The sequence below is a fragment of the Bombus vosnesenskii genome, unplaced genomic scaffold (assembly GCF_011952255.1).
Source record: "Bombus vosnesenskii isolate JDL3184/JDL3185 unplaced genomic scaffold, Bvos_JDL3184-5_v1.1 scf7180000013888, whole genome shotgun sequence".
Taxonomy (NCBI): domain Eukaryota; kingdom Metazoa; phylum Arthropoda; class Insecta; order Hymenoptera; family Apidae; genus Bombus; species Bombus vosnesenskii.
In genome coordinates, this window is record NW_022883267.1 from 258,473 (window position 1) to 278,322 (window position 19,850).

The 19,850-nt window shown below is 33.9% G+C and overlaps 6 protein-coding genes across 16 annotated transcripts in view; 3 read left to right on the plus strand and 3 right to left on the minus strand.

The window, feature by feature from the left end:
- LOC117239206 (obscurin) overlaps positions 1-6,294 on the plus strand; it is a 45,796-nt gene extending 39,502 nt beyond the window's left edge. For all 8 annotated transcript variants that reach the window (XM_033504635.1, XM_033504629.1, XM_033504631.1 and 5 more), the window contains 3 exons: positions 35-459; positions 542-5,601; positions 5,669-6,294. In XM_033504635.1, coding sequence (XP_033360526.1) covers positions 35-459; positions 542-5,601; positions 5,669-5,915 — 5,732 coding nt within the window. In that variant the 3' untranslated portion in view covers positions 5,916-6,294. The remainder of the gene's footprint in view (positions 1-34; positions 460-541; positions 5,602-5,668) is intronic.
- A 2-nt stretch (positions 6,295-6,296) lies between these two features.
- LOC117239210 (NEDD8-conjugating enzyme UBE2F-like) lies at positions 6,297-7,943 on the minus strand. Of its 2 annotated transcripts, none has more exons than XM_033504641.1 (5): positions 7,805-7,943; positions 7,329-7,449; positions 7,082-7,243; positions 6,849-7,010; positions 6,297-6,781 (listed from the first exon to the last, which is right to left on the minus strand). In XM_033504641.1, the coding sequence occupies exons 2-5, from the start codon at positions 7,434-7,436 to the stop codon at positions 6,665-6,667; spliced, it is 549 nt and encodes a 182-aa protein (XP_033360532.1). In that variant the 5' UTR covers positions 7,437-7,449; positions 7,805-7,943; the 3' UTR covers positions 6,297-6,664. The 2 variants fall into 2 exon arrangements, with proteins under 2 accessions (XP_033360532.1, XP_033360531.1); XM_033504640.1 differs by having other exon boundaries at positions 7,719-7,879.
- A 41-nt stretch (positions 7,944-7,984) lies between these two features.
- On the plus strand, positions 7,985-9,760 carry LOC117239209. The gene has a single exon (XM_033504639.1). It carries the CDS (start codon positions 8,366-8,368, stop codon positions 9,647-9,649), a length of 1,284 nt encoding a protein of 427 aa, XP_033360530.1. The 5' UTR covers positions 7,985-8,365; the 3' UTR covers positions 9,650-9,760.
- Positions 9,761-9,860: 100 nt separating this feature from the next.
- Positions 9,861-14,368, plus strand: LOC117239211 (vacuolar protein-sorting-associated protein 25). 2 transcript variants are annotated; one of them, XR_004494387.1, is made up of 5 exons: positions 9,861-10,163; positions 10,275-10,420; positions 10,505-10,723; positions 10,801-10,975; positions 14,285-14,368. XR_004494387.1 is itself a non-coding variant. In XM_033504643.1 (4 exons), exons 1-4 carry the CDS (start codon positions 10,114-10,116, stop codon positions 10,911-10,913), a joined length of 528 nt encoding a protein of 175 aa, XP_033360534.1. In that variant the 5' UTR covers positions 9,861-10,113; the 3' UTR covers positions 10,914-10,980. The 2 variants fall into 2 exon arrangements, 1 of the variants encoding a protein (XP_033360534.1); XM_033504643.1 differs by lacking the exon at positions 14,285-14,368 and having other exon boundaries at positions 10,801-10,980.
- Positions 11,368-16,989, minus strand: LOC117239207 (excitatory amino acid transporter 1). 2 transcript variants are annotated; one of them, XM_033504637.1, is made up of 10 exons: positions 16,516-16,989; positions 13,777-14,045; positions 13,149-13,332; positions 13,038-13,080; positions 12,921-12,960; positions 12,652-12,838; positions 12,347-12,580; positions 12,072-12,263; positions 11,854-11,988; positions 11,368-11,774 (listed from the first exon to the last, which is right to left on the minus strand). In XM_033504637.1, exons 2-10 carry the CDS (start codon positions 14,030-14,032, stop codon positions 11,627-11,629), a joined length of 1,419 nt encoding a protein of 472 aa, XP_033360528.1. In that variant the 5' UTR covers positions 14,033-14,045; positions 16,516-16,989; the 3' UTR covers positions 11,368-11,626. The 2 variants fall into 2 exon arrangements, with proteins under 2 accessions (XP_033360528.1, XP_033360529.1); XM_033504638.1 differs by lacking the exons at positions 13,777-14,045; positions 16,516-16,989 and adding an exon at positions 13,660-13,741.
- A 753-nt stretch (positions 16,990-17,742) lies between these two features.
- LOC117239212 (cyclin-dependent kinases regulatory subunit-like) lies at positions 17,743-19,795 on the minus strand. Its single transcript, XM_033504644.1, has 3 exons — positions 19,551-19,795; positions 18,832-18,959; positions 17,743-18,686 (listed from the first exon to the last, which is right to left on the minus strand). The coding sequence occupies exons 1-3, from the start codon at positions 19,604-19,606 to the stop codon at positions 18,631-18,633; spliced, it is 240 nt and encodes a 79-aa protein (XP_033360535.1). The 5' UTR covers positions 19,607-19,795; the 3' UTR covers positions 17,743-18,630.
- Between the last annotated feature and the right edge of the window lie 55 nt (positions 19,796-19,850).

Here is a 19,850-nt window from a genome sequence, read left to right on the forward strand (position 1 = left end):
TTAGGAATGATAATAATAATAAATATAATTTCAGCTGCAAGGAGAAAGCCATCTTTCTCGAAACCATTAGAAGATGCCAAGGCTATCGTAGGACAACCACTGAAACTGGAAGCCCAAGTGGTTGCTTTCCCGAATCCACAAGTTCAATGGTTCAAAGACGGCATACCACTACGGCAATCGAAAGAGATATACTTCATGAACGAACCAAACGGTATTATCGGTTTAAGGATCGACTATGTTCGTCCGGAAGACGCTGGCGTATACTCGATGACTGTCTCTAATTCGCTCGGTGAAATTACTGGCTCCGCCAAAGTAGAGATCGAAGAGAAAGAGAAACGACCAGAATTCATAACCACGCTTCAACCACTGAATGTCGTGCAAGGCTTCCCGGCGAAAATGATAGTCAAACTACTAGGCAAACCAACACCACAGCTTCAGTGGCTGAAGAACGGCGATGAGGTTCGTAAATCATCATGAATTCTTCAAATCTTGAAAATTTAAGAATGCTTTTCCCTTACTTTCATCAACTTTGTGTTTTCAGCTCATACCTGATGGAAAGCATATAAAGGCTGTCGATCTGCCAGATGGAACTCAGGCGTTGATCATAGACAAAGTAACGCCAGAAGACGCGGGAGAATACACAGTGATTGCAAGCAACACAGAAGGCACTTCATCTTGTACAGGAACGATCAGCGTTCTTGGAAAACTTCTATCCGATCAACCAGAAGAGAAACCTGGATTTGTGAATCCAATGCGAGACGTCTACGTCGAGGAAGGTCAACCATTAAACTTATCTGTTTCTTTCACTGGCAATCCCGTGCCAGAAGTCAGCTGGTCCAAGGACGGTGCTCCTCTGCAGCCATCCGATCGATTAACTGTGACTTGCGATGGAAAGAAGACAGAACTGGAGATGAACCCTTGCGAGTCCGGAGATGCTGGTGTATACGAATGTCGTATATCGAATCCACTCGGTGAAGACTCCACGAAATCCACAGCTAACATCAGGAAGATCTTCCAACCACCAAACTTCTTGCAGAAGTTCAAGGATCTACAACAATTGCCTTCGTTCGATGCCAAATTCCTAGCTCGCATCACCGGCGTACCACGACCAGATATTACATGGTACTTCAATGACAGACCGATCTTAAATGATGACGATAAATACAAGATCAAACGTGACGGAGATGTTTGCTGTTTGTACGTGAAAGATTGTACCTATGATGACGCCGGAACGTACAAGTGCAAAGCAGTGAACAAGGGTGGTGAAGCTGAATGTGTAGCGAATTTGACAGTGGTTGATACAATTGAGAAGATACAGAAGGCTGAGCCACCATCGTTCTTGAAAAAAATTGGTGATTGTGAATATTATAAAGGAATGGCAGCCAAATTTACAGCCTGCGTCACAGGTATCCCAGAACCTGAATTCCAATGGTTCCACAATGGTAACAAAATGTGGCAAACCGATAGAATCAGGATGAACCAAGAAGGTAGCTTGTTGCGTTTAATTATAAACAATGCTGACGAATTGGATGCGGGAAAATATATGTTAAAAATATCAAACCCTCATGGCGAAGATTCTTGCACCGCGGACTTAATTTACGAATCATTGGAGCCACGACCAAAGAAAGCTCTAGGAGATCAATATGCAGATTTCGACAAGTACCGCAAGTCTGGCGTTCCATTACCTTTAGCCGATCGTCCAATTATCAGCAGAATGATGGATCGCCATCTGACACTCTCTTGGAAGCCATCCATCCCCATTGGACCTCGCATTCCAGTGACGTATCAAATAGAAATGTGCGAACTTCCGGATGGTGATTGGTTCACTGTCCGCACAGGTATTCGTAGCTGCGTGTGTGACATCCGTAACCTTGAACCCTTCAGAGATTACAAGTTCCGTATCCGTGTAGAGAACAAATACGGAATCAGCGATCCTTCACCGTATGCGCAAACGTATCGCGCGAAATTGGAGCCAGATCCACCGAAATTCTTCCCTTACTTGCCTCCTGGCATCGACTTCCGTCCGGAGACCAGTCCTTACTTCCCCAAGGACTTCGACATCGAAAGACCACCTCACGACAATTACGCTCAAGCACCTAGATTCCTTCGTCAAGAACATGATACTCAATATGGTGTAAAGAATCACAATTGCAACCTCTTCTGGTTCGTTTATGGCTATCCAAAACCCAAGATGACCTATTATTTCAACGACCAATTGATAGAGTCTGGTGGAAGATATGATCAGAGCTATACGAGAAATGGACAAGCCACTTTATTCATTAATAGGATGCTCGAAAGAGACGAGGGAATGTATGAAGCTGTCGCGACTAACGAACATGGTGAAGCTAGACAGAGAGTTTGGCTACAGATTGCCGAATACCCAACATTTATTCAGAGACCGGAGGAAACTATTGTAATGGTTAGAAAATCTGGGCAACTAATGGCTAAAGTTATTGGTGTACCCTACCCAGAGATCAAGTGGTACAAGGACTGGAAACCTCTTACTACCTCTTCCAGAATTCGGATCGAATTCACCGAACCAGACACTACTATTTTAACCATCGGCGATACCATCGTGAAGGATGAAGGTTTATACTCGGTGAGCGCAAGAAACGTGGCCGGATCCATTTCCTGTTCCGTGATGCTGCACGTGGAGGAGAACGAGCACGAGTACGGATACAGAACGTACAGGAGGAAGTCTGATATTAAACCTCATCACGATAAGCTTCTCGATGAGTTCTACGACCTCGGTGACGAGCTTGGCCGTGGTACTCAAGGTGTCACTTACCACGCTGTTGAAAGAAGCACCGGAAAGAATTTCGCAGCCAAAGTCATGCATGGAAAGGGAGAACTTAGGCCGTACATGTATAACGAGATAGAAATAATGAACAGTCTGAACCATAGGAAATTGCTGAGACTGCACGACGCTTATGAGACTGATAAATCTGTCACACTGATCATGGAACTAGCTGCTGGTGGTGAGCTAGTGGACACTTTGACGAAACAGGCATACTACACCGAAGCAGATATTGCTGGATATATCAGACAGTTACTATGGGGATTGGATTACATGCATTCGAATCATTTTGCTCATCTTGGTTTAACGCTCGGAGACCTGTTAATCTCACATACAGGCGGTGACGACCTGAAGATCTGCGACTTCGGGCTCGCAAGAAGAATTTCACACGCGAAATTAATGACTTTGACATATGGTATGCCCGAATACGTGGCACCGGAAGTTACCAACAACGAGGGAGTGTCCTTCAGTGCGGATATGTGGGCCGTTGGTATTATCACATACATCTTGCTTTCTGGAATTTCGCCATTCAGAGGTAACAACGACAGGGAGACGATGCTGAAGATCCGGGAAGGAAAATGGGAATTCGATGATCGTTGGGAGAACATCTCGGAGGAAGCCAAAGATTTTATTCGTTCTCTACTGATGTACAACGCTGATAGAAGAATGGATGTCAAGGCTGCTCTTGCTCATCCTTGGTTGAACTATGCTGACAGACTTCCGTTCGATTTGTACAAGATCCCATCGGAGAACTTGAAGAACTATTACAAACTGTATCGCGATTGGTATAACAACGCTTCCTGCCGCACGTGGTTCCGCAGACGCAAATTGAATACAGCCTTCGAGCACCCATCTAGAATGGTCTATCCGCCTGGCCAAAAATACACTCCAGAGCCCAGTGAGGAAAGACCATACAGTCCAATAAAGAGACCTCCGGCTAAACCTTGGGAGAACCAGATTGCTACGAGGGAACCGATTGACACGGAGATTGGAATCATCAAGAGCGAAAGCCACTATCAAAATGGTCCAGATACCTATCTTCTTCAATTACGCGACACGGACTTCCCTGTGCGTTTGCGTGAATACATGAAGGTTGCGTGCAATCGTAGTCCTGGATTCTCTCGTACCATCACCGAAGAAAGTTTCGACTGGAGGACACCTATTATACGAGAACGTCGTCGCTTTACGGATATTATGGACGAAGAAATCGACGATGAGAGACGAGCAAGAATCAGTAGATACGGTACAGATAACTTCACTCTGAGACGCTTGAAACACGAATTGGGTACTCGATTGGATAGTTACGCAGAGGCAGAGGCAATGATAGAGTCGAAGAAGGAGGGACATCTACCATTCTTCCGTGAAAAACCGCAAATTCAACCCATGGAAGAAGGAATGCCTGCTCAGCTAGCTTGTCTAGCTGTTGGAAGTCCCAAACCAGTGATTCAGTGGTACAAGAATGACATGATGATTCAGGAGAGCAACAGAGTAAAAGTCACCGAGGACCAAGACGGCAGATCTATACTTAGCTTCAATCCAACGAAGGAACACGATATTGGTAGTTACAAGATTGTCGCCAGGAACTCCCTCGGACAGACTGTGGTCAGAACGAGATTAGTGGAAGCTGCTGTTCCTTTAGGTCCTGATTCTCCTGAGCTTTCCGATGTCTCAGACACAGAAATACTTCTACGATGGAAGCAGCCCAGATACGATGGTAACTCTCCAGTCTTGTGTTACAATCTCCAATACAAACTAGGTGACTCGGTCGATTGGATAGATATAGCCTCGAACATCGATCACGAGTTTTACATGATAAGAGACTTGACACCGGACACTTCCTATAACTTCCGTTTAGCAGCACGAAATCGCGTCGGTTGGAGCGAAAAGGGTATCCCATCGAAGCTGATCAAAACTAGACTACCAGGATGTCCAAAGGTTCAAATTACTCGAGCTATGAGGCACCTTCAAGAACTGACTGAGTCAGGTCAAGAAATAGTGCTCGATGAAGACAAGCCACATATGGATTACTCCATCGAGGACCATCCTATCGAGTGGTCGACCGACACGAATCTTTCAAGCAAGTATAGCTTCATCTCTGAGATCTCCAGAGGCCAATTCTCCGTTGTAGTAAAAGGTGTTGATAAAAGTACAGACCGTGTGATAGTCGCCAAGATTTTGGAGCTGAATACGGAAACAGAAAAGCAAGTGAACAGAGAGTTTGAAGCTCTTCGTTCGTTGAGACACGAGAGGATAGCGATGTTAGAGGCAGCGTACAAAGCACAAGGTTCTCCGATTGCACTATTCATCTTGGAAAAGCTTCAGGGAGCTGATATTCTCACATATTTCTCGAGTAGACATGAATATACAGAAAATTGCGTAGCAGTTGCTATGACCCAAATTCTGGACGGTTTGCAGTACCTTCACTGGCGAAGATATTGTCATCTTGACATTCAGCCTGACAACATAGTGATGTCTAATGTCAGATCGGTCCAAGTCAAACTTGTTGATATGGGTTCTGCTCGACTCGTTAGTAAGTTGGGTACAACTGTACCGAAAGCTGGTCATCCAGAGTATAGAGCGCCCGAGGTATACAATGAGGAACCGGCTCATCCTCAGACAGACGTTTGGATGGTCGGTGTACTAATGTATGTACTCCTATCTGGTATTTCACCGTTTCGTGGCAAGGATCCTGATGAGACCAGACAAAATATTCTGTTTGTGAGATACAGATTCGAACATCTGTATAAAGAGTTAAGTCAGGAGGCTACTAGGTTCCTTATGTTGGTTTTTAAACGGGCACCCAGGTTTGTATTCTCTATTTTAATATTACTACATCTATCGGAATTTTTATATGTTTTGTTTTTATTTTAGTAAAAGACCATTGGTAGAAGAATGCCACGAGCACAGATGGCTACAACTATCGGAATTTATGATCAGGAAACGCGAGAGAGCAGTGTTCTTAGGTAACAGACTGAAAGAGTATAACGAAGAGTACCACGAAGAGAAGTCGAAAATAGCATCTGAGAACCAAAGCCTGGCAAGTGAAAGCCTGTTAGGTTCCACTCAAAAACTCATTAGATCGACCAGCATACAAGAAGAGCTGCTCACCACGTTCTAACGAATAAGATATTATTAAGCAATGATTTTCCAATTTTCTTTATGTGACTGTAAAATTTCATGCACGCATCTAGTCAGTTTCTTAAAGAACAAGGAAAAGCAACTAAAAAAAGAAGAAGATAGTATCGAAATATAAGAACCTTCCTTGTTCTCTTTTTTGTTATTATTTATTTGTTACGTTTAATTATTTTAACGAAATATTACTATCATATCGTTACTCCTAAGATCTATGAGTAAGAAAGAATCGACCGATCGATATTTGAATATAACGTAAGATAAAATCACGTTTTAACGAATCAAGGTACAAACCTTTAAAATTGTACAAAAATGATGATTATATTCTAATAAAATCACCAATAAATGCTAAATAATTAAAGAAAGCTTTATTATTAAATATTGACTTTATTTACAAATTATGGTCTTTCATCATTACAATGCTCCATAAAAAGGATAAGTATATTGTACACATGACATGTTCTCCATTCTCACTCTCTGTACCATTAATTACACAAATTTAACTGCAATGAAATATCATAACATTCAAAAGCTGCATATAATTAACAGATTCAAATATAAACAAAACAATCTCCCTAGAATAAGAAGAGTAGTACTGAATGATAGTTAAATACAAATTAATCGATATCAAATTAAAAGAACACTTTTAAATCAAATTCGAACTTTCCACCAAAATAAAATGCTAATTCCATAAACGTACAGTGTCACTGTTAAAACATTACCCACTGATCTGAATCATCTTTTTGCATATTGCATAACATAATCCTTAACCTTATTTCGAAAGGACTCCTTATCTTTTACAAATAGATCAGCTGCTTCTCTGTTTAAAGGATCATCAAAATTTAGAAGATCCTGCAGAAGGATATGATTAATTAATATAATCACAGAAACATTTTAAGTAGAATTTTTAAAGACTTACTGTGAAAAGTGAATTCAAACCCCATACAACATCTTTAAGTTTACGAGTCGGTGCCCATCCCATTTCATCTATACTACTCTGCCTTAAAATTGAAAGACATACGTTACCATCCTCATTTATATTAGGATGCCACAATTTTGTTAGGCATTTAACTTTTGGTGGCTAAAATAATTTTGTTAATATCAGACTGATCACAAATACCTATATATAAGTTTTAATGGTGATACACTTACAGCCATATTATATTCTTCAGGTATATAAACTTGGAAATGAAATCTACCTCCAACCCAATATCCTTCATCAGGAACAATCAAGAGACTAAACTCATGTAGACAATCAGGATCTTGAAATTTCACCTGACATGTACTAGGTAATGTTTGCTGCATTTCTTGAACCTAAATGAATGAAAAAATTAAAACAGCTAGTTATAATTTTTTTCCTAATTTCAAAACAATTTCATACATTCTTATCTCATTATACCTCTTTTATTAATAGCTTATCACGGACAGAAACGCGTTTATTATATTCTCTGTTTTTTGAGTTTGATATATCACTATCCTTCTTCAATTTTCCTCTCAAGGTAATCATATTTTTAACAATTCTGAAAGGAATAATAATTTCACAAACGATGAAACGTACTAAAAATTGGAAAAAGAATTAAGAAAAACACAATCCAACACAGTGACAATTCCATTAATCATTTAAGAACAATTGAGGCATTATTCGTATTTATTTGATAACCCCATTTTGATAAATATCAAAGACAAATAAATATTTTAGTAGTTTCAAAGGCTGTTAATTTGTCACTTTACGACATATTATATCCAGAATATTTTTCATATAAGATTAAAAAGTTATATTGTCAAATACCGCTTATGACATTTATTATGGAACAACACGATTTCAAGGTTAGAACTATCGAATAGAGTTCTTTAGTTGGTTTTATTAAACTGTACCTTAGACTATAAATATGGCAATATGGTAATATACGTTTATAATTAACTCAGTGGATCTGCATTTTGTTAATTTTCATCTCAAAACTCTCTCACTATCAAACATTTAAAAGCAAACGGTAAATATTTAAGCGTACTCAAAGTCTAAATATTGTACTGTAGATGGCAATACTGTTTTTGGTTTTATGTCGGAAGTTTGTTTATAATATAGCAAGATCTAATTGTTGTTTTATGGACAACTTTTATTGAAAAGATTTTTGCTTTTATTGAAACAGATATATATAAAATATAAATTATTAGTGAAGTTTTTATTTATTTATAAATATTTGCAGTGTATAGCGTTCATAATCTACCTAAATATAATAGATCTTACATAATCTTTTATATAAAATGTGAAACGTACACGATGATTGAACAATCAAGAAAAATTTTATGTAAAATGATACTTAATCGTATGCATCGCCACTCAATACGGAGAAAGAAAACAATTTTTATAATTGAAGATTTTATATTACATACATACCTTTGTATTTGTACATTTTTATACAAAATTTTATACATAAAATGCTACCTAAATATAACTATTTCTTTTATGCAAATGCATGCCACGTTTGTAAAAAATTTGGGGGAAAAATCTCTTTAAAAAGATGTGGTAATTGCACTATGATCTCTTATTGTTCCAAGGAACACCAAAAAATGCATTGGTCGCAACATAAAGATTTATGCAACGCAATATGCAATATTTTAAAGGACAATCAACTATCAACCTTTTTAAATAATCAACAGAATGTTGATATAAAAGCTTGGACTCAAATGAAAATGAATTTCATGTTACTAGTAGCAATAAAGGTTGGTAGAAAATTAGAGCATTATGAAGAGCAAATGTTCAAATTTCTTAGATTATGTGTTGTGTGTCATGATCAAAATATAAGAGTTCTTGAAGATTGCCCTAATTGTCCAAATACTAGTTTTTGCACAAAGCACAAAGATGATATTGTACATAAAAGATATTGTGATCTGATAAAGTTATGTTTTAATTTAGATGTAATCTCAATAACACATGAGAGAAAGATACCAAAAATGAGAATACCATATCATATAAATCATGTAAATTTACCAAAAAACATGAAAGATTTTATAGATTCTTATATTGAACCATGGAAGAATTCACATATGTCAATAGTAGAGGAAACAATGATTAATTCAGAATATCTTTCACGACCTTTAACATTTCTTTACGCAATGCAAAAATTGCGATATCTTTTGAATGGTAATAGTTTCGTTGTTCATATTATTGCAGCCAATATGATAGACATTGATAGTATAGAACTTTGGGAAATTCTCTTACACTGGTTACCATGCATTACAACAGTACAAATTTTTCTAATAGGACCTGAATTATCTATAGATTCCGTATCAGTGAATCTGTGTAAGGATTGTCAATATGATAATAAACAACTTTTAATTCAAATATGTAGTATGCTTTATGAGAATTATACAAATGATGATTCATATGTGAAACCAGATTTTATTGTTGGATATAATGCAGGAATACATGAATGTGAAGATTTTAGATCTGAAAACTATTCATGGAGACAATCTTTAGAGATAGTAGCTGAACAAAATTGCCCATTGATTCTAACATCTTATACTTCAACAGAAGCAGAAAAAGAACAAATCAGACTCAATGAAGTTTTAAACAATCATGTAAAGTATACATATTTTGAACAGAATCCATTTTCTAGTTTAAGACCATACAGAGATTTTGAAAATGAAGGAATATATTACCAAAACCAATACATAATCATTTATGAAAATTTAAATAGCTACAGTAATCGATATTTCTAGGTTAAATTTGTAATTGATATTATAGGATGTATTTTATACTTAATTTGATATGTTTACATCATTGTTTGTATGAATTTATTGTTAAATAAATGTATAATACTATTTGTAAAACGAGCATTTTTTTAAAGAAAAGTTATCATTTTAGAAATGTTATTAAAATATTTTGATAACTTCATTAATTAGCTTTTGTTTTCTTCACATTTACTTTTTTAGTTTTATAACTGATTAATTTTTCTTGCAATATAGTTTTGATTCTAAGAAAACAATTTCAGAGTGATAAGATAGCCAATCAACCACCCAGCCGCATTCGCGTATATTGTAATTGTAGATGACATATTCAGAAATACTTGTTCCTATTGTTAGAATTTTCAGAAGTATCCTTTTTTGTTATGAAGAATATTTCGGAGGTATAACTACTTGTATCATCGTGTGATTCACATAAGTTTTTTGATATATTAATAATAATGGCAGAAATTGAATGGCCATGGCAATACAGTTTTCCTCCTTTTTTTACGTAAGTATTAATAGGTTATGTTGATCATCTATTTTAAACTATGATTTATGTACATACATAAGCATAGCTTCTGACATTCTATATATTTAAATATTTGATGAAAACTTTCAGACTTCAGCCTCATTCAGATACTAGAGCTAAACAATTAGCAGCATGGAAAAGCTTAATCCTAGAATACTATCGTATAACAAAACAGTCTATTATAGATATAAGAGAAGTGCATTCAAGCCCGTTATTTAATAATACTGCAATTAATCGTATCCTTTTTACAATAACAATGATTGAGTAAAATGATAAACTCATTACTTGCCTACAAATTTATTCCTTAATATATGAAACAGGCAAATTACCATCAGAGGCTATCTTATTGGTATTGGAAGAATTAGCAAGATCAGGGAATGCAAGCCCATTAGATAAGACAAGACAAAGGTGGCTAATTTATTGGCATACTTTGGAAGAATGGGGTGAAATTATTTATAACTGGGCACAAGAGAATGGATTTGTCGGTTCCGTATGTACTTTATTTGAGTTAACACAAGGAGAAGATACAACAAATCAGGGTATGTACTTTTATAAAAGTTGTATTTCAGGAAGATAAGAAAAATTATGATGTAAAACAAATGCTTCCTGTTTTTAGAATTTTATGGACTTGATACAGAAGTATTAATCAGAGCACTTAAAACACTGGAAGGAAATAAGAAAGCAGAATTAATTTTATTTGATGATAATCAAGGTGTTAAGTTCTTTTAGACACATAATTGTACAAAAGAATTGCTTTGTAAATGTAAATACAAATCTTCGCTATTTTCAAGGTATATATATGTTTATGATTAAACAATCATTTTTAAAGATATAATTAAACAAATTTTAAAGGAATTCATATAATTTAAGAACATGAAACTATAGAAAGAATTCATAATGTATATTTTCAAATATGATTAGAAGAAATTATTCCTAAGATTATATTAATAAAATCTAAATTAATAAATATTATATATGTACAGAAGTGAAGCAGTATTAAATATAATTTTTATATTAGTTGTATTCTATAAATCTGTGGAATGTTTTAATATAATGGAATATATAATATTTAAAATTTCACATAGAAGAGTAATTGCAATAAAATATTTTTTTTAAATAAGAAAAACTATGTATTTTTAATACATTTATGAACATAAATAAATCAAGGTTTGATCTTTTAAAGTACATTAATACTCGATCACTTTTTTTTGTTAAGTATGCAACAGTAACAATCTTTTTAAGTATCTAACAGCATTCTTGTGATTAAAATACTTTGTAATTACATAATTATGTGTAGATTATTATATAAATTAAAATTAGAGTCAACATGAATATACATTAGTACAAATTATTGACTATAAAGTATATAAAAAATATTATGAACACAGTAAAATTGTGTTCATATAATATCATGGCGAATTTGTAACAAGAAAACTAAAAAATTATGCATCTGCTTTCCTCACTCTGGCTAATTCAATTGTTTCCTCCTGAAGATTTGCACTTGCTTCAAGATCTTTTTTACTTAAATGTTCAATAACACAAGCTCCGAGTGCATCGCATATGACGTTTATTGTGGTTCGGAAACGATCCCTATAGGCGAATTTAACAATTATTTAAAATGTAAAAAATTTTAATTTGATTAATAATTATGCCAAAGGGGATAACTCACAGGAGCCAATCTACTGCAATGATAAGTGTTACATCTTCAGCAGGCAATCCTACAGTATCTAACACCATAACCATTGTAACAAGACCAGCTTGTGGAATGCCAGCAGCTCCAATGCTGGCTGCAGTTGCTGTTATACTACAAAAGTATATCAAACCATCAAAGTTGTTAAGATTTTAAGCTTAAGTTTCAAAGTTCAATTCATTTAATTCAACAATTACCTAACACCAATAACATTGCCGAGAGTCAATGGAATTCTCCTGACTTGAGCTATAAAAATTGCAGCAACAGCTTCGTATAATGCAGTCCCATCCATATTAATGGTAGCACCAATTGGAACAACAAATCTTGTAATTCTCTGGTCTACACCTATATTATCCAAACACTGTATTGTTACTGGCAATGTGGCAGTGCTGTATTCACAGAAATAAATTATTTATAAATCCCAAACTTTTACTGACACGTTTTCTAGAATGAATTAATTCATATAATTCACCTTGATGAGGTACCAAATGCTGTAGCTAAAACTTGAGTCATCTTGCCTATGAGTTTAAATGGCAACTGCTTTGTGCAAATGAAGAATATAACAGAAAGTGTTACACAACCATGGATAATCAAACCTAATAATACTGTAATGAAATATAAACTTAATTGTCCAGCAATAGCACCAATATCCTGAATTTCTAAAAGCTTTGAAGTAACAAGAAAGAACACACCAATTGGGGATGTCCTATAAAAAAATAAAACTTTTTGCATGACTTAAATTAATTAAATAAATAATTTGTTATGTCATTTGCTTACCATATGACCCATTTAGTAATAAGCATTGTTGCTTCAGATAAAGCGTCAAAAAAAGATAAGAGAATTTTTCCTTGTTCACCCATTTTACTAAGAGCTATTCCTAACACAATTCCAAATACAACCAACCCCAAAGTATTCATACCATCTCCATATTTATGACTTATGTCCCAATCTTGTATGTTGTTTACTGGAAAAAATATTAAATTGTTTATAAAATACATTAATATAATCACAATTATAAACAAATTTAATTTAAATGTAATATTTACCCCCTGTTTTATTTTTGGGCTCTATCAGTACTGTGCGGTACTAAAGCACAATATTAATTAATTAAAAGTTTTATTATACAATATTACTCAATAATGTTTATAGGAAAATTAATATACCTGAGCAATACAAGCCTGTACAAGATTCGGCGGAAACACATTCCTAAAAATAAAATTTCGTAAAAAAAATCGAAACTTATTGTAATACAAATGTAATATTTATTGCTATACCTGATTAAATCTAATATTGTGTCTGTAGTTGTAATATCTCTAGTTGGCGCTACATTATCCTTTGCGATCATACCATGTGTACTGTATTCTCCAGGTCTAATAATTAAGACCAAAATTATACCAAGAATTACAGCAGATATTGTCGTTGATGCATAATAGTAAATTGATCTTATACCAATCTTTCCTGTAAATTAAATACATTTCAAAATTTTTATTTCGTTCCTTTAATGATATACTAGGATTAATATGTAATAGTATTTTGCAAAACGTGGATGCTGGAATTGTTACTGTGAGATAACAAATCATCATTTTCAATCGTTTAAACAACGAAAAACAGAATATTAACGGAAAAATGCTGATTCGAGAGAGAGAGAGAGAGAGTATCTATTATTGTTCTTTCTTATATAATTATTAGGTCACTAATGCTTCTAAATTAATAATTTAAAAAGATAGGACATCTGTTATCGGAATTGTTTTTTCTCTGACTAAGCTAAATCACACCAGAAAATACCGGTAATCTGTGTTTTACCAAACCAGGCATCTTCACGTAAACAAGTTTGTACACCCACGCAATCCATTCGTCACAGACGATTATCTGCAAAAAGTATACACATGTTTTTTTAATTACCGGATAAATTAAGATCTAATCCGCCGATTGCGCTAACGATGCTAGCAATGATTAGTGGTAATATAAGCGCTTTGAGCATTCGAAGAAATATGTCTCCCGGAAATTGAATATACATAACTTCGCGCTTTGTCCATGGTTCGTCTCTGACATTTCTTAAGATGAAACCGAAAATCGTACCCGCCACTACAGCGGCTACTGTAAGCATTGTCAGCATGTTTTCTGACATACAACTTCTCCATTTTTTTGGATGAGCCATATCGTCTTTTTTCCTAAAAAAAGCAACAATATTTTTAGTATTACTTAATACAGCGCGGAATCGATGTAAATTTGCGTCTTGACTAAAATTAACATAACATTTCTCAGAAATATATTACATGAGTCGTTCTAGTAATATGATAATAAGATATTGCTTCAGACAGTTATATATATATATATATATATAATTATATATATAGTATATGTATGAAAGAGATAGCACCCTAATTACTCTACTATCTTTTTATGCCAGCCTGTCGAAATGTAATGTCGTTCTTATAACTGTAAACATATTAAAATATTTGCACATGTGTGGAAGACCGTGATAAGACTGACATGTGGGAGTGAAATAATGGATAAATATAAGATACTATAGAGTGTTCCAGATTTAAACGTTGGTTGAGATTCATGAACAATTAATGCAGGTAAATATAGACTAATTAATTTTATATTACTAAACGTCTCTAAACATGGTAGTGGTCTGTGCCCCTATTACTATACTATCATAAATTACGCTTTTATCTTGCGGCAGGTATTGTTCTATAATGCAATTACCTTATTTACGTTTTCCTTCAATTTTGTTGGTTGCAAATAATCAATTTCTTGAACTTTTTAATTCATAATTTGGCTTATTTAAAATTACATATAAGTTTTATGTATCTTCAATTTTATATGCTGTGTACATTCAGACTTAATTCGAGTAAATTAAAATATTTTTATAACTTTCTGTTACATTAAACTTTTTTATTATCGATAAAATATATTAAGCAATAATTGAAACCGATATTATCAGGGTATTTGTAACATGTTCTTGATCGTAAGTCTAGCAAAATATTCTATAGATGGAATGTACACACAAAACGTATACTTATCCATATAATTACAAAAGTGAACAGAAAAACAGTCCTCAAGGCGTGCTCCAAGACTCATTGATCCTGCATTCTAATCATCATGTTAGATGATGCATAATATAACTTATTATATAACACAAACGATATGAAATATTTATAAATGTTAATTGTTCATTTAAATATTGCCCGCGACACCCATCGTGCAAGCATACCCATCATCTGACAGCACCAATTAACCCTACAGTACATGGTGTTAAGTTCATGTTTATTCCCTAATTCCGCAGCATCCGGTATCAAATATTCTTATCATAAAAAACGGTATGGCGTAATTAAATCTATCCAAATTTATTATAAAAGATGCATACATGTTTTTATCAGGAATCTTCGATCAATTAATATTAAACTGATAAAATTAATTAATGAATAAAAATATAAATTAAAACTACAAATTTTCTCGTCATCGTGCTATGTATACATATATGTATGTATGTATATCTCGCAGAAACTGGTATTAACCGGTTTAAACTGTCCTGGAAATCTGCCTTTACGTTCCATCCACTAATAAAATTGTATACTGCAGAAAAATTTGTCATTATTTTTCTTCATGCGCGGTGGAAGTTTTCACACTGATTTCACGAATATGAAAAAGGGAAAAAGAAAAATAAAAGAGACGTAAACGAAATTGATCTCGTGTTGACATAATTATTAAGCAAGATAGAAGATTCGATTTATATGCGCTCCGGGCGAGGGCAAATGAAAGTAGACGATAGGAACCAAATACACGTGCCATTCTTGTTTGAACCGCACATGGCGATAGTAACCGTACGATGAAGAACGCGCGGTGTTCTAAAAATTTGAAACACACTTGATATATTATTCATCAAATGAACAAAGAAGCATGGTAATTATGGATTTACTGTGCGAAGCGCGTATCTATGAGTAAGTCTAAATAAAGATATTCAATGCACAGATAACACTGGTGTCACATGTCTAGAAGAAAAGAAAAAATTACATGCGTGGAAAGTCGTAATTTCAAGTGTTTGTTTGTCATTTCAAGATAGTAATGACTAAAGAATTTCTTTTTTAGCTTTTTGCAGACTTTTATAAAGGCACAGTTTTCCTTGATTTATAACTGTTTAAAGATACATATACCTTTCTCGATATACAATACATTTTAAAACAATGCCGAAATCAAACATTTTCCGGCCATATTTTTGCGCGTTCAATTTCTATTTCTCTATTGTGTACGTGGATTGACTATTGTGGAGACAAGATGCGCATTGTATCAAATCATTCGACTCTTTTTACTAGCACAATAGATACATCTAACGATACGCAATGAGAAAAGTCGTAAGTGTTATGTAGATCATAATTACAGTCGGGGCAAAGATGAGCGCAACGAGACACGACTTTATTTACCCTTTGATTCCTGTCACATTGTTTAGACGTTTACCTCCTATATCACTGTTAAAAAAGTAAATTTAAATTATCGCTATCAGGTTTCTATAAAACTACCATGTCATTCAACTACAACGGCTTTCAACCTCGAATGCTTTCATTTCCCTAAGAATGATATATCTCGTATATTTTATAAATATTCGCTTTGGGTATTTATAAAAAAAAATTGACTTACCCGATAAATTAGTTCTATTCACGATTGTGGTCGTCGATAGAAGAAACTGCGTGCGCGGCAATGCGATCGAATCACGTTGCGCGCGTGCTAATTTTTTAATCGGGATGCTGATCACGCTTCGATTTAGAGTACGCGAAATGTTGTTCTTCCCGCGAGCGCGATCGTCGTACTATCGGTACGCTCTGTTCTCGTGGACTGTCGGCGACGGCGACCGGCCCATGAGAACAGAGCCCTTCGTATCGTACGGAATAGTACGGATGCAACCATGTGTGCGTCAGAAATCAACTATCTCTTTCCCTCTCCATCACCCTTTGCTTTTGATATCCCACCTCTCTCTCTCCCTCTATCTTTTTCTCTTTCTCTGTGCCTCGGCATCCTTTTGCCCCCTTTCACCGAACTCCGACTACACTATCCTCCCTCTTCGTCGTTTTTCTTACGTACCTTCACCATGTAGCCGGAGATCCTACGATGTTGCACGCGCGCAAACATACACGCGGTTTGCGAAACCGCGTGTGCTTCAATCGACACATACATTCGAAACTTGAATGAATGGTTATACCTTATATAGTAGACAGTTCGGTAATTGGCACACGTACAAGTCAAACCATAATTATTACGAAATACATATCGTATATTTTTGGATGAAACTGTTAATGAAAAAATGATATAGCGCTGGTATTTTGAATTTCAAAAAAATATATTATTATACATATTATAGCGCAATCTTTTTTTTATTTGATTCGCAGATATTATTTTTAGTTATTTGGTTTAATTATAAAAATGTAAATTAATTTTTTCTAATCTTGATGGATTTCGCTAATCGCTTGCTTCCTTGTTAGAAATGGTAACGAAATTATGTAATAAAAGTGAAACGAACTGTAGCACGCAATATACGTCAGTTCATAAACGATGATTTAATTAATGTAAAATTTACAAAAATTAGTGTGAGAATTACTTGACCGCTAGGGACGATGTTTGTATAATTGGATTGAGGTCAGTCACGTGATTGTGTTAATTATTCTGCCCCTCCTTTCTCGCATATTCGGCTAAATTTGTTTCACTTTTTGTCGCCCAAGAATACAAATGAAGAAACACATGTATCTTGTATCAACGCAACTTGGTTTGCATAATTCTTCGTTGAAAGTTAATTCTGATACAAATAATTACAATACATATCACATATTCGCGAATAAAATTATTTAAGGAAAATAAAATTAAACTGACATGTATTTGTTACAAATGTTTATTTAAGAATGGACAAAGAGTATAGGTTTCATTTAATAAAAATAAGTGAATCATTTAATACTTAGATGTAAAAATTACTTTTCGGAAATACTGATAAAATGTTGCAAGAAATACATATAATTAGAGAGCAGCTTCTAGATAACATTATATGTAAACTAAGAGCAATATGTAATTCTGAATGATATAAAAAATTGTATGGCAAGATATGTAATGAATGCAGAATTTGATACTTAATTATTAATATTGGAATTCTAGATTAAAATCAATGCAACTGGTGAAAACTTAACATTTAAAGATACACTTTTCCACTATATCACTCTTGTTAAACATAAGGAATGATTATTTTAAACACGTAATACTAAAATATACCTTAATAGTTAGTACATTTGTATAAGGCACTTTAATCACAAAATGACAATTTTCTTTACTCAATAAATCCTTAACAGAATAACTAAATCTGCTACAGAACTATGATTTTCAGAAAAGAATCAGAATACTCAAATTTTACTTATTAAATGAAATACCAAGCTGTCATGGTAAATCCAAAATATAAGTACTATTTAAACTGTAATTAAAAACTAAGGGATTTTATAGACATATATACACAATTCTCTTGTTGATTTTTTGGAATGACACATTAAAAAGAAAAATTAAAACAATGAATTACGTTATTTCCACAAAGAATTTAGAAAGAACAAAATTGTTACTCTGTCTCAGTGAATTTTAAATATAAATTTATCAACTTAACATTGCATTTATATTGATTTTACAAGCCACTAGAATGATCAGCTGCTATAATTGAGTTGTTTTATGAATATTAACAATGATTTGGAGTATTATTTACAAATTGTTACAATGCTGTCAGTACAATCAATTTTCTGGTGGTGGAGATGTTATTTTCCTTTTAAAGAGTAAAATATGAGGTTCTGAAACACAAGTATTTACCAATTAAAATATTTCTACTAATCTTCTATTAAAAATTTATTTTGTAAATACAATTTAAAGTAAAGAACAGGGGATAATAATAAAATTTGAATAGTATATAATAAAGAATTCAACCAGTTGGCATACCTGGCTTATGAATCATATAATGAACCCATCCTTGACTTTGTTGAACACCAATAGCTCTCCACTCTTGTTCCGAGAGGAGATGAGTAGTTGGAACCAATTTAATCATTTCTTTTGGTAGTACTACATGCCTAATAAAAGAACCATAAGTAATATATACATACATCCATATATGTATTACCAATAATCTTATGTTTTTATTTATACACTGTTTTTAAAATGGTGGATTTTAATAAACAAAATAGTAGTGCAAAAGAAATTTGTAACATACTGTAAAATGTGGCAATTAGAAAGTACTTTTTTAAGTAAAAATATACATATTTCAATAAGAAAGATCATGAAATTTGCATGACTGTATTAACATTTTACAATATTCTATCTTTCTTTTCATCTCTCCATCCCAATTTCAATATTGTTTAAGAGTGGATAGGCTACTAAGCAAACAAAAGAACGTGCCAGACGGCCATTTAAATGATACGTTACCTCTGCATCCAAAAATTAGACAAAGAAGTTACGGAATTAGGTATATAAAATACAACGAAATAAATACATTCCTCATTATAAGAAAATTTTCGAATGATATCATTAAGAAAATATCAATATGAATATATAATAAGAAAGTGTATACTTGTACATATAGCAAAACGATTCAAAATGGCACATTTGGCCAAAATCGAAATCTAAATGAGACATTATAATATGCTGCTGTTATTTATACCAACCTATATTCGTATTTATCATCGTAGTATTTATCTGAATAATACATCTTGTTCGACATCTTGATCCAATCAGAATTATCACAAATGCTCGAGGCAATTCACCACTAAACACTATAAAACGCAGCCGAGTGTTTTCGAAAACCTTCCTTCTACAACGTATACCCACAAATTTGAAAGTTAACGGATGTAACATCAAGAAGAGTGGAAGAAAGCTACTCCCTAGTCATTGACAGTTCATTAAAAAATGATTATATGAAAAAAATAGAAACAATAATCGAATAATTTTTATCAACTCATTATGCT

Excerpts from the sequence above, each read along its gene's own strand:
- LOC117239207 (XM_033504637.1), bottom strand. The coding sequence starts at position 14,032 with ATGGCTCATCCAAAAAAATGGAGAAGTTGTATGTCAGAAAACATGCTG. Across the intron at positions 12,839-12,920 it reads GCCCAAAAATAAAACAGGGG|TAAACAACATACAAGATTGG; the intron begins GTAAATATTACA and ends TATTTTTTCCAG. Across the intron at positions 11,775-11,853 it reads ATTGCAGTAGATTGGCTCCT|GGATCGTTTCCGAACCACAA; the intron begins GTGAGTTATCCC and ends ATTCGCCTATAG.
- LOC117239211 (XM_033504643.1), top strand. The coding sequence starts at position 10,114 with ATGGCAGAAATTGAATGGCCATGGCAATACAGTTTTCCTCCTTTTTTT. Across the intron at positions 10,164-10,274 it reads AGTTTTCCTCCTTTTTTTAC|ACTTCAGCCTCATTCAGATA; the intron begins GTAAGTATTAAT and ends GAAAACTTTCAG. Across the intron at positions 10,421-10,504 it reads TAATAATACTGCAATTAATC|GCAAATTACCATCAGAGGCT; the intron begins GTATCCTTTTTA and ends TATATGAAACAG.
- LOC117239212 (XM_033504644.1), bottom strand. The coding sequence starts at position 19,606 with ATGTCGAACAAGATGTATTATTCAGATAAATACTACGATGATAAATAC. Across the intron at positions 18,960-19,550 it reads GATGATAAATACGAATATAG|GCATGTAGTACTACCAAAAG; the intron begins GTTGGTATAAAT and ends TTCTTTTATTAG. Across the intron at positions 18,687-18,831 it reads TTATATGATTCATAAGCCAG|AACCTCATATTTTACTCTTT; the intron begins GTATGCCAACTG and ends CTTGTGTTTCAG.
- LOC117239209 (XM_033504639.1), top strand. The coding sequence starts at position 8,366 with ATGCTACCTAAATATAACTATTTCTTTTATGCAAATGCATGCCACGTT.
- LOC117239210 (XM_033504641.1), bottom strand. The coding sequence starts at position 7,436 with ATGATTACCTTGAGAGGAAAATTGAAGAAGGATAGTGATATATCAAAC. Across the intron at positions 7,244-7,328 it reads ATAAGCTATTAATAAAAGAG|GTTCAAGAAATGCAGCAAAC; the intron begins GTATAATGAGAT and ends TCATTCATTTAG. Across the intron at positions 7,011-7,081 it reads CTGAAGAATATAATATGGCT|CCACCAAAAGTTAAATGCCT; the intron begins GTAAGTGTATCA and ends AAATTATTTTAG.